Here is a 16,499-nt window from a genome sequence, read left to right on the forward strand (position 1 = left end):
ACTCGTGAGCAGAAACGGCATGGTGAGCCACCACTACCAAAAGAAGAAAAAGAAGCTAGACAATGGGCTGATTCCTATTTCCTAGTGATGATATAGCACGGTAGAGGAGATGCGATAATTAGCTAATTCTGCAATTTGGGCGATATGGCATTGGATTTGGAGCTGTGGGATTTTGGTTTCTGGGATTAGGTTAGAAGTTTATGATAGTTACAATTTTAGATTTATAACTTAACTTTTTTTTTTAAATATCTATTTCTAAAAATTAATACGAATTTTTTTATATATGAATCTTTCGAATCTTTGTGCATACAGATTAGATCTGAATTTTTTTGTCATCTCTATTCATATATCGTGAATCCTCCTCGCATCATCCCATCGTTGATTTTAAAAATTCTACACAAATATGTAAATAATATTAAAGAAGAAGTAACACGTAGCATAACAATCATTTTATTGATGTTACTTATTAATACTGTATTTTTTTACTTAGTTACCCAGTAGAAATAAAATATTATTAAGGCAAAAGAATATTAAAGCCAACAAATTCTTCCACACACAAGTCGTTGATCGCTGTCTAGTCAATGAGAAAAACATTTAGCTGATGATGTTACTTATTAATAAATAAAATATATATTTTTCACTTTGGTTAAACATTAGTAATAGAATATTAAAGCCAATAAATGCTTTCCACACAAAAGTTATTGATTGGTGTCTAGTCAACGAGGGAAAAAAAGAAAAAAAGAAAAAAAGAAAGAAAAATTGGTAAAGCGTTGCAATGACCCAACAAACTAATTTTTTGCCAATAAATATAATTAAATAATAACATATGGATCCCTGATTTTTTTTAATGTTTTCCCAGACCTATATTATAGAAATGAACAAACAATGTCATTATTTGTAAAAACATGGAAAAACAGGGACTAAACACGAACATTCCACTCATAGCAACTGCCACGTCGAAAGTAAAATAGAACTCTATCGTAACCCTGGAGAAGGTTCTTGAAAAGACGTTACGTAGCTTTTCTTTGTTTCCCTTCCCTTGCACACGAAATGCGCTTTGATTGCGTCGTCGTTTCGTTTCCTCTCAGCTCGTTCTCTCGCTTCATCTCGTTCCCTCTCCCTCTTTAACTCCTCATTCCGAAATGACGAACCTTCTAGAATCACCATAACCAACTTCTCACCTTCACCCTCCCCACAAAGAAAAATTAAAGAATAAAAAAAATCTCCCCTTTCAACCTGATTTCAATTACACTTTATCCATATGACTCCGCCTCCGACGGCAATGGAGCAGAACGGAGACTCTACACCGTCGCCGACGACTACGGCCAGCGACTCTCAACGTTCTATGCCGACGCCGTTTTTGACGAAAACTTATCAGTTAGTTGACGATCAGGCGATTGACGACGTTATTTCGTGGAACAAAGACGGAACTACGTTCGTCGTCTGGAATCCTACCATTTTCGCTAGAGATTTGCTTCCTAGATACTTCAAACACAACAATTTTTCTAGCTTCGTTCGTCAACTCAACACTTATGTGAGAGGATTAACAAAAAAACACGCACACATATATATTATTAATATTTTTGTTATTATTTTAATTGTATTCTTGTGTTGATTTTTTTTTTGGAATGATTTACAGGGGTTTAAAAAAGTAGTGCCCGATCGGTGGGAGTTTTCTAACGACTGCTTCCGCCGTGGCGAGCAACAGCTTCTGCGTGAAATTCAGCGACGGAAGATTCAATCAGCGGCGACGGCGCAGCCTGTCACCGTTGCGGTGCCGGCCGTGGTTCCGGTGGCGAAACCGATTGTGTCGCCGTCGAATTCGGGGGAAGAGCAGGTGATTTCGTCGAACTCATCACCGGCAGCGGGAGCGGCCGGTGTAACCGCTCACACGTGTGGAGGTGGTCACACGTGTGCGGAGATAGTTGAAGAGAACGATAAATTGAGGAAGGAGAATGCTCAGCTGAACAAGCAGGTGGCGGAAATGAAGAATCTCTGTAACAATATATTTAGTTTGATGTCTAATTACACCCGTGGTGGTGTTGGTGGTGGTGACGGCGGCGGTCAGGCGGCGATGGAGTTGTTATCAGAGAAGCGGTTTTCCTGTGGTGAGGGAGAGGAAATGAGTACGAGGTTGTTCGGTGTTCCAATAGGCGCGAAGCGCGCGAGGGAGGTAAACTGCGGCGGTGAACCCTCCTCGTCGACGGCGGAGAACGCGACTCGTTTGCAGCTGCAGTTAAAATCCGAGCCGTTGGATTATCAGATGGGCGGCGGCGGCGGCGGCGATCACTGCGATCGTCAAGAAACGCCGTGGCTGCGGCAGAGCCACCACAGGCCTAACCAGAGGGTGTGTAATTGATTAGATGATCCAAAAGGGGTTAGGTAGCGCCTAGATTGATCAGTCACGTGTCAGAACAAACACGTGCTAAACTGAAATGTGACACGTGATTCCTTGAACTTTCTGGAGGCCGAGTGGGGGGTGGGCCCCGCCAGAGGAATATTTGCGGGGATTTTGCTTTTGGTAAAAAAGGGACACGCTTGGATGGAAATGGCAGGTCAAATGAAACTCCCTGATAATAGGCGGAAACGTGTTGGTTAGAACTCATAAGAAATAAATAATATATATAATTCACTAGTTAATAGCATAATAATCTTCGTCTTGCATTGTTCTCTCTTTCAATTATAATTTGGTTTGAGCTTAGACTATGAAATATCATAGAGTATATAATATAAAATATGTCGCAGTTATTAATTTTATTTTACTTCATAAACTGGGGGAAACGTCCGTCCAAAGGAAATCGAGCTCAATTATTATGAATGCGCCATTTGTTGTGCTGGGTAGAGTTTGCTGCTGAGCTCTCACATACGTTTGTGTTTACTTTTTTGGGTCCTCATGCACCAACCATCTCGCCTTCATTGGCTTGTTTCAAAACGTTTGCTAAGGTATTTTAAGGCGCAAGTTCTATCGCGGCTTATTGGTTAAGGGGCCGATGTCCCATGTTCTTTTAGATGCATTTTCGGATTAAAGATTAGATGGATAAAATGATTCATAATTGTCTTTTTAACCTGAGTTTCGATCCAATCTGTTGGCGCTCTAAAAGAAAAGAAGTGTTGCTTGTTTTTCCATGGGAGTATGAATATCAAGCGGTTGCCTTGGCTGATGTTGATTTGATCGCTTGAAGTATGAGTATCAAGTCGTTAAACAAGTTCTACAAATTAGTAAGCATTGGTGAGTACAACCAAGATAATTAATAAATTCACTCGCACATTTTCACTCCTACATAAAGTGTGTAAAGGTAATCATTGTCACACATGGTGTTCAAATTAGAATGTAATTAATTTAATATGTTACTAACTTGGTATTCTACCATTGGTTGATAAATTAAATGACAAGAGGGGTCATGGTTTTCGGCTCCAACATGTCATTAGCTCATCGTTTTGAACATGATTGTTCGCTGTGGAATTTATTAAAACAGGGCTCTCATTTTCCAGCTTTGGCGTCCGTAGACTCTGGCAGAAAGGTATCAAGATTTGTTTTTAACATCTCATTCAATAAGTAAGTAAATAATATTAGGTGGAAGAAAAACGTCTGCCTGCATTATCTTTATTTAATTTTCATAGTCAACAAGTCAAAAACCATCAATTCTGGACTGCAGTTAGTAAGACCCATAATTTCTGATTTGTGCTGAGTCATCGTCCCTCATCGGTGATGGATGACCAATATTATTGTGTCCGCCACACAACACTGCGAAGAAGTCGCTTAGCTCGGGTGATGTTGATCTTTGTCTTCCCACGTGTTTTCGAAAAGTCACAGTAGTTTTTCCTCTAATTCAAAAATATTATATGGGTCAATCTCAAAACTTTAGTTGGGATCCATTTATGACTACAAACTGAATCACGATAGCTGAAACGTTTGATAAAACGACATTAATCTCAAAATAATGCATTAGAAGTCAACAACATCCCAGTCTCCGTAGGCTTAGTCCGAGTATTTACTTGATGACATTCTGATCTGATCATTTAATCAGTAAACATTTATTTAGTTCACGTCTCAAGGACAACGAAAACCCACTTGTTATGACAGTACTGTTACTATTAAATACAAGAAAATGACTAGCGTTGAATAAAAGAAAAGAAACGTTGAAATTCAGTAAACCAAGAGACAACAAAACCAAGTTGAAAATTATAAAAAAAAAAAAAAAGAAAGAAAAAGCAGCAGCAAGAGGAACATCCCTTGATGAAAAAGTCAACATATGGAAAAACTGCTACGAGATTAAATCAGACAATGGGATTCGGTTTTCCAAAACTAAAGGCGTTTTTCATCATCAAATCTTAGTCTCCAGCTTTTCTTGCAGGCCAAGTTAACGCACGTGTTCCAGTTAGCCTTAAATCTGTCCTCAAAAGTTCAGAACAACAAGTAGATGGAGAAGATTTTTGAAGCTAACTTATGATTAGATTAGTAATAAATCTAATTACTAACCAATACAACTGTTGCCAAAAACTTGATAAAAAGGCAGTCCCAGGTAATCAATTTAATTGACGATGAAGAAGATTCTGAAGCTAAAATCATGATTAGATTAGCAGCAGTACATTTAATAAGTTGTCATCCTAAGCTCTTCCTACATATTTTACAAACTTATGGGAAGAAACTCTAACTCAGTCAACAATCTCGTGCAGCAACTTCAATACATGAAGCATGGTAGGCCTAGTAGCGGGATTATCTGCGACGCAATCAGCTGCAATTCGCAGCATCTTAAGCATCATCGGCTTCGAACCTGCATTGAGAACTGTTGGATCCAGAACATCATCAGCCTGTTGCTTCTTCATCTTTTGAAACACCCATCCGACCAAGTTCGCACCTTCTTTCTCTTGGAATTCAGGCCCAGTAGGTTCTTTTGCGGTCACCAACTCAAGCAGGATTACACCAAAGCTATATACATCGCCCCTTGTGGTGGACATCCTACTCTGCCCATACTCCGGGGGAATGTAACCTAATGTGCCAGCTATATCGGTGCTGACATGGGTCTCACAAGCACTGATCAGTCGAGCAAGCCCGAAATCTACAACTTTAGCGTCAAGATGTTGCTTGCTTTGATATCCCTATGGATGAAATGAGGGGTGAACCCTGATGAAGAAAAGCTAGACCACGAGCAGAACTGCATGCAATTTTGTAGCGTTTAGCCCGATCAAGAACTTCATGGGATCCTGTAGCATTTCTTAGCCAAAGATCTAAGCTACCATTTACCATGTATTCGTACACAAGTAGCTTCTCCTCATCAAATGAGCAATAACCAAGCAACAGCACAAGATTCTGGTGCTTCACCTTGCCCAAGGTTTCCATTTCAGCAGTGAATTGGCGGTGACCCTGTGTTTTAGCTTGGCTGAACTTCTTAACTGCAACCGTTTTCCCATCAGGCAAAGTGGCTTTGTATACAGTTCCAAAGCCACCATCTCCAATAATATTGGACTTGCAGAAGTTGTGGTACCTTCAAGAATATCAACCAAAGTTAATTTCAGAAGAGGCTGCTGAAACATAGATATATTGATTCTCAAAGGCCCTTTCGACCTACTGCTACTCAAATAGAGATTATAATCTTAAAAACGGTTTTCTTCCTCCTCAGGATCACTTTGCTTGCTGCTTCTATTAATCCGTCTCCACCAAGCAAAGACAATGGCTAAAATGAGAAACACAAATGCAATTATTCCAGCGAGTTTGAAAACTCGTAATGCCACTTTATCAAAGGTTTTGTCCCGACAATCTGAACCCACAATTTTCCCACAGAACCTTTGTTCCCAGGAAGTGAAATTTTTGAGAGGTTTTGGCAAATACCACTTTGCGGCACCAGCCCTTCCAATCTACTTTCTGCCAAACTTTTAAGTAAAATAGATTGAACAAACTGCAAATTTTCTCTGGAATCTTTCCACATAGCATGTTCCTTAAAACATCCAGGTGTTCCAGTTGCGCAAGATTACCAAGGTTTTGAGGAATTTCTCTTGTAAACTTATTATCATGAAGGTCCAAATACGTTGAGTATGAAAGGTTGCCCAAAGAACGTGGCCAACCCCCATCAAAGAAATTGCTACTCAATTTCATTGTTTCAATCTTCTAAGTAACTGAATTTGAGAAGACTTCATCCACTGGACCAGAAAGTTTATTGTGCTGAACATAAAGCCCACAAGGCTTAGCAATTGTGACAATGATGAAGGAAGTTCACCATTAAGCGAGCTTAAATCCAAGTGGGAAAGCCCTTTCAAGTTCCCAAGACTAGTCGGAACTGGACCAGAGAACTTATTGCGGGTCAAATTTAGCTTTACCAAACCACCCAACTGACCTAAGCTACGAGGAATGGAGCCAGTAAGCTGGTTATTTCCTAAATACAAGCCTTGAAGCTTGAGAGAGTCACCAAATTCTGATGGAATGGAGCCTGTTAACTAATTTCCAGACAAATTCAAGGTTGTGAGATTTGTTAGCCAAGAGAGTGATCTATGAATTTTACCAGAAAGCATGTTATTGTTGAGTAAAAGATCCACCACCACCACATAGCCTCCTAGTTCTTCAGGTATTCGACCAGATAATCAGATCAAGTTGTGTCATTTGAATTGAATATTGTTAGAGAAGATTGGAGGTAAGTTAATTCTTGGTTTTTATTAATTTGTTATGGAGAAGTATGATTAGATATTTGCAACAGGAGTACTACCCCAATTCTCTTAAGGGTATTTAAGTATTTTTAGGTTTTTAGAGATATTTTTATCCTAGTATAAAAAAAAAAAGATGTCTTTCCTATTATGAAAGAGAGAGAAAGAGAGATCGACTAAGATGAGGAAAAAAACAAAATACGACAGAGAGAAAAAAGAAAAAGAGATGGAAGGAAAAGAGAGAAAAGAAAAGAAAAAAGAAGAAGAATAATAAGAAGAAAGTCTTCTTCTTGGTTCTGCCATAAGCAATGCATGAGATTAAGTTGTGTAATTTGAATTGGATATTGTTGAAAGAATATTTGAGGTAAGTTAATTCTTGACTTTCATTAATTTGTTATGGAGAAGTATGATTGGATATTTGCAACAGAAGTAATACCTCAATTCTCTTAAGGGTATTTAAGTCTTTTTAAATTTTTAGTAATCTTTTTATCCTGGTATAAAAAGAATAAGATATCTTTCCTAATATGAGAGAGAGAAAGAGAGAGAGAGAGATCAGTTAAGATGAGGAAAAAAAAACAAAGATCGATAGAGAAGAAAAAAAAGATAGAGGGAAAAGAGAGAAAAGAAAAAAAGAAGAAGAAGAAGAAGAAGAAGAAAGTTTTTTTCTTGGTTCTTCCGAGAGCAATGCATGAGATCAAGTTGCATCATTTGAATTGGATATTGTTGAGAGAAGATTTGAGGTAAGTTAATTCTTGATTTCCATTAATTTGTTATAAAGAAGCATGATTAGATATTTGCAACATAAGTAATACCCCAATTCTCTTAAGGGTATTTAAGTCTTTTTAGTTTTGTAGTAATCTTTTTATCCTAGTATTTAAAAAAAAAGATCTCTTTCTCATTATGAGAGAGAGAGAGAAAAAGAGATCGGCTAAGATGAGGAAAAAAAAAAGAGATGAAAGGAAAAGAGAGAAAAAAAAAAGAAAAAAAGAGAAGAATAAGAAGAAAGTCTTCTTGGTTCTGCCATGAGCAACGCATGAGATCAAATTGCTTCATTTTAATTGGATACTGTTGAAAAGAGATTGAAGGTAAGTTTTAAGGGTATTTAGGTCTTTTGGGTATTTAGTAATCTTTTTACCCTAATATAAAAAGAATAAGATGTCTTTCCTATTATGAGAGAGAGAGAGAGAAAGAAAGAAAGAAAGAAAGAGAGATCGGCTAAGATGAGAAAAAAAAACCAAAGAACGACCGAGAGGAAAAAAAAGAGATAGAGGGGAAAGAGAGAGAAAAAAAGAATAAAGTCTTCCTCTTGGTTCTGCTGTGAGCAACGTATGAGATCAAGCTGTGTCATTTGAATTGGATATTGTTGAGAGAAGATTGGAGGTAAGTTTTAATTCTTGGTTTTCATTAATTTGTTATGGAGAAGCATGATTAGATATTTGCAACAGAAGTAATACCTCAATTCTATTAAAGGTATTTAAGTCTTTTTAATTTTTAGTGATCTTTTTACCCTAGCATAAAAAGAATAAGATGTGTTTCCCATTATGAAAGAGAGAGAGAAAAGGAGATCGGCTAAGATGAGAAAAAAAAATAAAGAACGAAAGAGAGGGGAAAAAAGATGGAGGGAAAAGAGATAAAAGAAAAAAAAAAAAAGAAGAAGAAAATTTTCTTCTTGGTTTTGCTGTGAGCAACACACGAGATCAAGTTGCATCATTTGAATTGAATATTGTTGAGAGAAAACTGGAGGTAAGTTTTAAAGGTATTCAAGTTTTTTTAATTTTTTAGTGACCTTTTTACCCTAGTATAAAAAGAATAAGATGTTTTTCCCATTATAAGAGAGAGAGAAAGAAAAAGAGATCAACTAAGATGAGAAAAAAAAAACAGAGAACGACAGAGAGGGAAAAAAAAAGATTAAGGGAAAAGAAAGAAAAGAAAAAAAAAAGTCATGAGCAACGCATGAGATTAAGCTGCGTTATTTGAATTGGATATTATTCAGAGAAGATTGGAAGTTAGTTTTAATTATTGGTTTTCATTAATTGTTTATGGAGAGGCATAATTAGATATTTGTAACAAAAGTAAAAACTTAAGATTTTGCTGAAAATATACTGATAGTGTGTTATTTTAAAAAATCATAGTAATTTGTACAAATTGATTTTGATTCTTAACTTTGGGTATGTTAAACTAGACATCTTCTAGAATTGTTTGAAGTTGTTTCAAGCTAATCAGATGAGACTTCAATTAATTACGATTTTTCAAAGTCATGTATGAAAACCTAACAATTTTTTTATTATTTTAGTGAAGAACATAAATTAAGAAATTATTTTTTACCATAGCTAAACTTTTTCAAAAATTATGAAATTTTGACCAGAGATTTTTATATATGTCTTGTGTGATTCTCTAAATGTTCATGATTTTATGATAAAACAATAAATTGTTTTATATTTTTAAAGCAAGTATGTTCAAAATAGAAAATTGTTTGACAATATTGATGATGTTTAAAACGCAAATAATTTTCAATCGTTTTTTAAGGAATTAAGTTATGAAATCTTTATTAATGAATTTTATATGTTAGCATATAGTTTGTAAAATTTGATATTTTTCCAATAAGGTAATAAGTTATTAAAAATTGGAGAAGATAGACTGTTTGGTTTTGAGGAAAGAACATTGAGGGCATTTGAGGTTAGGTTTAGGAGTTGTTTAAAATGAGATACTTGAGGATATTGGAGTTTATGATCATAACTCGATTATATCTTATGAGAATTTTATTAATATTTTTAGGTCTATGATATTAGTGTTGTGCAAATTTTAATGTACTCGCAAGCGCACGAATCTATTGTAGTATAGATCTATGGTGACGAGTGTCGATCCCACGAGGAGGTGGATTTTAATTGTGTATAGAATTAATTTTGTAAATGGGTTGTTGGATTTATGGTGGAAATGATTTGGTATATGCTAAAACTTAAATTAAAATGGCGAGAATAAATTGTAAAATTGGAATTGCAATGGCGAGAATAAATTGAAGATAATTCTATTGAAATGACGTACTTGGGTATCTGGATCCGTATCAACATGCATCATGGGCTAAATAATCCGTATTAATGCCAATTAAATCATGAGGGGGGAATCCACACCTCATGAACCACGCTCTAATCAATATGGTGCTAAGGGCTTATCGTGCCAAATAATAATAACCTTATACTAGAGAGCCGGTGTAACCAAGGCGGTATCTAGACAAGACTATTATTATTTGTCGACGAGAAGTCAAAACATCCACAAAAATTAGAGGGGAAGAGAAAATAAATTTACCAAATTAAGCCCATGACACATGTTGAGACTTCACCTTCAACCCAAGCTTGAAAGAAAATTAGCCACTCATAGTTGAACTAGGGGCAAAATAGGAATTTATTAAAATACGAAGAAAATACAAGATGGAGAGGGAATTACAGAAAATGGATTCCAAAAATGGATTCAGAGATATCAAATTAGGGGGGGGAGGCCCCCTTTTTATAGATACATGGAGTAAATCATGGCCATCGGATTAAAAACAGTTTGGACGCTCAGGATTGCGCCACGTCATCAGTCAACAGTCCACGGTTTGACCACGCGGATGAACAGTAACACGGTTTGACTCGACTTTGAACAGTAACGCGGTTTGACCCGGATGAACAGTAACGCGGTTTGGTTGAAAATAATCCTGTGTGATGCATGCACCGTACGCGAGATTTTTCGTCCACTGATATGCTGCCACGTCACCATCAACAGTACATAAGAATTTTAGTCCAACAGGATCGTGACACCTCATCAGTCAATGCCACATCATCGGTCAATGCCACGTCATCATCCGTTTATGTGAACAGTGTCGTGAACAGTAACGTATACAGTACCGTACACGTGAATAGTACCGTACATGTGAATAGTGCCATTTTTCCTTTTATGCTCCTCCTAAGGTTTTCGACCGTCCTGAGTTCAAAAGTGATGTCCGTTTTGCCGTCTGATCTCTCCTTTATTGTGAAATGACTATAATGCCCCTAAAATACATAAAATACTTAATTAAAATAAAACACATGTAATTAAATCACAAGAAGGTTAAATATATAACAGTAAGGGTTGTTAGTAAGACTTAAAATGTAAAATGACGGTTTTCTCCTTTATAAATATGCATTTTCTAACACTCAACACACCCCCCAACCAGCTTATTGCTAGTCCCTAGCAAATAAAGCGAAAATAAAATTCAAATTCAAAATATATATATATTTTTTTTTAATAGAAACACTCGTATTTATTCCATCAGATTAATGATAGCAATCAAATAAAAGTATAAGCATTATCTCCAGTCTAAAGCAACATCACACCCACATCAACCATCCACATGAATTAGCCCAGTAGACTTTGTTTTAGCTACTCTCAAGAATGACATGTCAAACCCCAAAATCTCACTGGAAGTAGTGACACTCTCACAAATAGATTAATCCCAATAAAAATAGTCACTCCAATGAATGGTAATTGAGAGAGAAAATAATAAAGAAGTGATATCACATGCTCTCACCAAGATGAAATAAATATGCCCTCAGCTTAGAAATAATACGATCTCAAGTCAAATAAAATGTTAGTCAACCCACTTTATTTATCTTTTTTTTTTTTTTTTAATTATGCATCACTACATCTTTTTAGCCCATATAACTAGCTTCTACTTCGGACTATAGTTCCCTAAAATCAAGAAGGACTTTTATTAGGACGTAACGTAGGCTAGGGACATGGTTAACAAAGAAGGGAAATAAGGAAAACAAAGTGTATGTTTGAGAAAAATGCAGAGAATTTTTTTTTTTTTTTGGAAGTTGCAAGGTGGATTTCACCTATTTTTATTCTTTTGAAACAACAACTTTTGTTTTTGTTTTGTTTTTTTTTTTTTTGCTTTTATTTGGCATAACTTCACTGAACAAAATAATTATTTACATTTTCTCAAACATAAATAGGTGATGGAACTTATAAGACATCGGGTAATACTCCAAATCGGAGTGGGTCAAGATGATAAGTTGACAAAGAAAATGTTTTTTTTTTTTTTTTTTTTAAAGGCTCAAAAGGGTTAACTATGGATATTTAATAAAAGGGATGGCTAGAAAGGCTCAAACGGATCAAAGATGGCCTTTCCATCGTCTTTTAGGGCTCTGAATAACCTTCCATATCTACTAGTTAGATGGGCCTCCAAATGTAGCAACACACTCTTTTTTCTTTTTTTTTATTTTACAAATTTATTTTTTAAGGGTTAACTCAAAAGTAATTTAGAGATCGTGTATAAAATAATAAACTGCTAAGATGTATAAAGAGTGGGCAAAAGGGTTATTCTCCAAGAAAAATAATAGGCTCAAAAACTCACTTGGTACTTATTATGACATTTTCATTCCTTCAAGCAACTCACATTTGTCTCCGACATCAACATGTAAAGTAGCAAACATAGCGTAACATCACTTAAGACCAAAGATAATACAAATACTAAAATTTGAAATTAATCATGTCATCCAATGTTAAAACAAATCACACATTTTTTTTTTTTTAAAAAAAAACATTCTACCTCCCAACCTATTCTAAACATAAAAAAGAAAAAAATATACATGCAGAAATGTGAAAATGATGTAGAAAAATTAATTTAGAAAAGTTACATTTAAAATGATAGAAAAGAAAATGATTTTTTTATTATTTTTTTTAAAGAAGATGCGTTTCTAGAGGAACTACACTCCATATTCAGCCATCTTCGACTCAAAAGTTGGAAAATGTATATTTATAGAGGAGAAATTAAAGAAGAAAAATAAACATAAACACATAATAAAGAAAAAGAAAATGTCTGAATTTTTTTTTTTTTTATAAACGATGAAGATGCGTTTCTAGAGTCACTACACTCCATATTCAGCCATCTTCAACACAAAAAGTTAGCAACAGTTAGTTTCTACAACAAAAATTAGTAAAAACTTAACCAAAATTCCACAATTGTCGACTATTCCCTCCCCCCAACCAGAACTAAACATTGTCCTCAATGTTTGAAAGGAAAGAAGTAGAGTTTAGAAGACATCACCTGGGTGGTGCAACACAGAAGAAAATATTTATAGGCGGAGAGTTAAATCTAATTTGTACTTCTTACTGCTGCTACTGTTACCATCATTATTTGGACGCTCCAACACGAAGGTCCAGGGGTCTGGCTCCGGTCTATAAGCTTGTAACAGATCAAGTAGCTCATTAGCAGTGTGAGCACAAATAAAGAGTTTTTTCACATTAGCGGGAATGAAATAGTTTTTTATTGCATGGTTAAGAAATGCGATAAAGCCATCATAAAAGTTATTGACATTTAACAAACCGATGGGTTTTTGGTGGATGTGCAGATGGGCCCAAGATGCTAGCGTGATAAGTGCCTCTAGTGTTGCAAGATCTCCTGGAAGGAAAATAAAAGCATCAGCATGATTAAGCATTTCAGTTATTCTTTCTTGCATACCTGAGACGACTAACTCTTCTCCAGTTGATGAGTCAGACGAACTGCCCAATGGTTTTAAGACTCTTGGGATGATGCCTAACACTTGACTTCCTCTGATAAAAGCTGCTTCTGAGACCATTTTTGATAACCCTCGATTACCTCCTCCATACACCAAGTGTAATTTTCTCGCTGCTATGCTTCGACCAAGATCTATGGCTGCCTCAACGAACTCTTTATGTTTGCCATAGGTAAATCCAGAAAGCACACAAATGTTCTTGAATTGTCTATTGGGAGTAGCTGCCATTGTGATACTTCTCGAAAACAATTTGTGAGTGCTTGACAAAAAAGAAATCACATTTAAGAGTCTCGGTGATAGTGGGTCATGGTTGTGTATGAGGTAATATGTTAGTGTCAAATAACGCGTAAAGCACGTGGCTTGCAAGTCAAAAAGAAAACAGTAAAAAAGAAAAAGCAAACAGTAATAAAATTATTAAAGACAATAATGCAAACAATAAGACAATAGTGAAATAAAATAACAATAAAGTAAAAGGATATTTACAGGTAGTTGCGACTGTGGCTCACATCTTCCTCTGGTTTTACGTCCAGAAACGGCTTGAACGCCCTCTATGGGTCGAGGATAGGCTTCCTATCCAGTTTTCTTATAAACTGGCAAACAGGGTCGTTTATAGTCAGATTCCCGAGACTATATCGTGCATGCTTTTTCTGGAATAACGGCCATAACTGGAGAATCGCTCCTTGCACATATCCACTGGGATGCGTTTCAAGAGACAAAAGGATATCATCCAATGACTCCTTATTCAAGCCATCCCTAATGAATTGAATCTTATCTTCCCTGTTATCAGACACCATTCCTAAAGAACATGGGTTTTTATTGCAACTCATTCTGGCACACTTATGACAAGCAACAGAAATTCTTCGAGCTCGTCGTTTTCTTGCATAATTTCCTTTACCACAACCAGGCATGTATGCAATAAATTTTGGAGGTAACTCACCTGCCGATCGTACTTTAGCCTCGATTAACCAACGGATGTCAGCAGGTATGTTATTCCTCATGAGTAATCGCATGCGTTCGGACCGAGCTTTATAGATCGTAAGGAGGGCATTCTGAGGAAGTGAAGGGAATCGCTTGTGAAGCTTCGCTAGAATCTCGTTTCTGTCCATACCTTCGCCTCAGAATATCAGTTATTATGGGAAACTGAAGTAACCGACTTGATTGTCACGGAGTACCGTTATCCGCCACTTCACCGGGGTAACAAACTAAAGCACACAAATAGAAAAACAAATTAAAACACACAAAGAAAATTAAAATCGTCCTCTTATTGAATTTACCTCAAGCTCCAACTGGATGTCGTAAACACTTCTCTCAATGTCTCTGAGTTGGTGTTCTAAACCCTCAACATAGGCTACTAACTCTGGTGGTTGTAGAGCCCAAATGCGATGTGTTTTACAAAATTGAATCTGTCTTTTGAGATGAGTTTTGACACGTTGAAGTGGTTTAAGAATGTTCAGGAGGAACGGTCTAAGTATGAGACTCATGATTAAAAATGATAAGAGAAAACTTAATGGTAAAATAAACACACTTATGCAAAAACAATTTCAATTAGCAAAAGAATAATAATAAAAAGAAAGAAAGAAAAATCAAATCAACGAAAAGAAAAAAAAAATCAATTCAAATTTGGTGGGTCACTCAAATTTATCTCGATGTCTTCTCCATGTGGTTGGTATTCTAGATATGACTTTAATCTTTGACCATTAACTTTAAATGTGACACCGTTCTTTGGGTCCTTAATTTCAATTGCCCCATGTGGAAAAACAGTATGAACAATAAATGGGCCAGACCAACGAGAGCGTAACTTACCTGGGAACAGGTGCAAGCGAGAATTGAATAAAAGCACTTTCTGACCTGGAGTGAAAGATTTTCTCATAATGTGCTTGTCATGAAAGACTTTCATTCGTTGCTTGTAAATCTTGGCATTTTCGTATGCATCATTGCGAATTTCTTCAAGTTCTGCCAGCTGTAATCTTCTTTCTGAGCTGGCTTGCTGCATGTCAAAATTGAATTTCTTGATGGCCCAATATGCACGATGCTCGAGTTCCACAGGTAGGTGGCAAGCTTTTCCATACACTAGCCTGTAGGGTGACATCCCAATCGGGGTCTTGAAAGCCGTTCTATATGCCCATAATGCATCATCAAGTCTTAATGACCAATCTTTCCTGTCTGGCCTCACCGTTTTTTCTAATATGTGCTTTATTTCTCGATTGGAGATCTCAACTTGGCCACTGGTTTGCGGATGATACGGGGTCGCCACTTTGTGTGTGATTGAATACTTTGTCAAAAGTGCTTTGAATGCTTTGTTACAAAAGTGGGCACCACCATCACTGATTATTGCTCGAGGGAATCCAAAGCGTGAGACAATGTTGTTTTTTCAAAAATCCTATCACCACCTTGTGATCATTGGTTCTACATGGAATTGCTTCTATCCATTTTGAGACGTAGTCAACACCAACCAATATGTATTGATGGCCAAAAGAAGGGGGAAAGGGTCCCATGAAGTCGATACCCCATACGTCAAAAATCTCAACCACTAAAATTGGATTTAGTGGCATCATGTTCCTTCGTGTAATGCTCCCCATTCGTTGACACCTATCACATGAAGAACAAAAAGTGTAAGCGTCTCGAAATAGTGTTGGCCAATAGAAACCACATTGTAAAACTTTAGTCGCTGTTTTCTTAGCACTGAAATGGCCTCCACAAGCTTGTTCATGGCAGAATGAAATGATATTCTGAATTTCACTTTCTGGGACACATCGTCTAACAATTTGATCCGCACAATACTTGAACAAATACGGGTCATCCCAAAAGAAATTCTTTATCTCTGCAAAGAATTTAGCCTTGTCTTGCTTGGTCCAATGCTCTGGAAGTTTACCTGTAACAAGATAATTAACTATATCAGCATACCAAGGTAATACTTCCACACTCATTAATTGTTCATCTGGAAATGACTCATTTAATGGTAATTGTTCTATAATTGTGTCAAAATGGAGACGAGAGAGGTGGTCCGCCACAACATTTTCTGTCCCTTTTTTATCTTTGAATTCCAAGTCAAATTCCTGCAAAAGTAACACCCAACGAATTAGTCTGGCTTTTGCATCTTTCTTTGTGAGAAGATATTTAAGAGCAGCATGATCTGTGAATATAATTATTTTACAACCAATGAGATATGATCGAAATTTTTCCAATGCAAACACTATTGCTAGCATTTCTTTTTCAGTAGTTGAATAGTTCAACTGTGCATCATTCAATGTCATACTAGCATAGTAAATAACATGGGGAATTCGATCAACTCTTTGTCCTAATACTGCTCCTACTGCATAATCAGATGCA

General features: G+C 36.3%; 2 protein-coding genes across 2 annotated transcripts; one reads left to right on the forward strand and one right to left on the reverse strand.

The window, feature by feature from the left end:
* The first annotated feature begins 1,014 nt into the window (after positions 1 to 1,014).
* LOC102626069 (heat stress transcription factor B-2a) lies at positions 1,015 to 2,757 on the forward strand. Its single transcript, XM_006490289.4, has 2 exons — positions 1,015 to 1,534; positions 1,640 to 2,757. The coding sequence occupies exons 1-2, from the start codon at positions 1,262 to 1,264 to the stop codon at positions 2,357 to 2,359; spliced, it is 993 nt and encodes a 330-aa protein (XP_006490352.1). The 5' UTR covers positions 1,015 to 1,261; the 3' UTR covers positions 2,360 to 2,757.
* A 1,899-nt stretch (positions 2,758 to 4,656) lies between these two features.
* Positions 4,657 to 6,576, reverse strand: LOC102609351 (leucine-rich repeat receptor protein kinase EMS1; the record flags this gene model as incomplete). Its single annotated transcript, XM_052433428.1, is given in 6 exon segments — positions 4,657 to 5,100; positions 5,246 to 5,481; positions 5,484 to 5,786; positions 5,789 to 5,873; positions 5,876 to 6,174; positions 6,177 to 6,576. Coding segments are annotated over 6 exon segments (1,767 nt in total), but the record flags the coding sequence as incomplete, so codon positions are not given.
* Between the last annotated feature and the right edge of the window lie 9,923 nt (positions 6,577 to 16,499).

Source organism: Citrus sinensis, chromosome 9, assembly GCF_022201045.2.
Source record: "Citrus sinensis cultivar Valencia sweet orange chromosome 9, DVS_A1.0, whole genome shotgun sequence".
NCBI classification, from domain to species: Eukaryota; Viridiplantae; Streptophyta; class Magnoliopsida; order Sapindales; family Rutaceae; genus Citrus; species Citrus sinensis.

Bases quoted from the DNA above. Each gene is read 5' to 3' on its own strand.
- LOC102626069 (XM_006490289.4), top strand. From the start codon at position 1,262: ATGACTCCGCCTCCGACGGCAATGGAGCAGAACGGAGACTCTACACCG. The intron at 1,535-1,639 runs GTGAGAGGATTA...AATGATTTACAG, and splicing joins TTCGTCAACTCAACACTTAT to GGGTTTAAAAAAGTAGTGCC.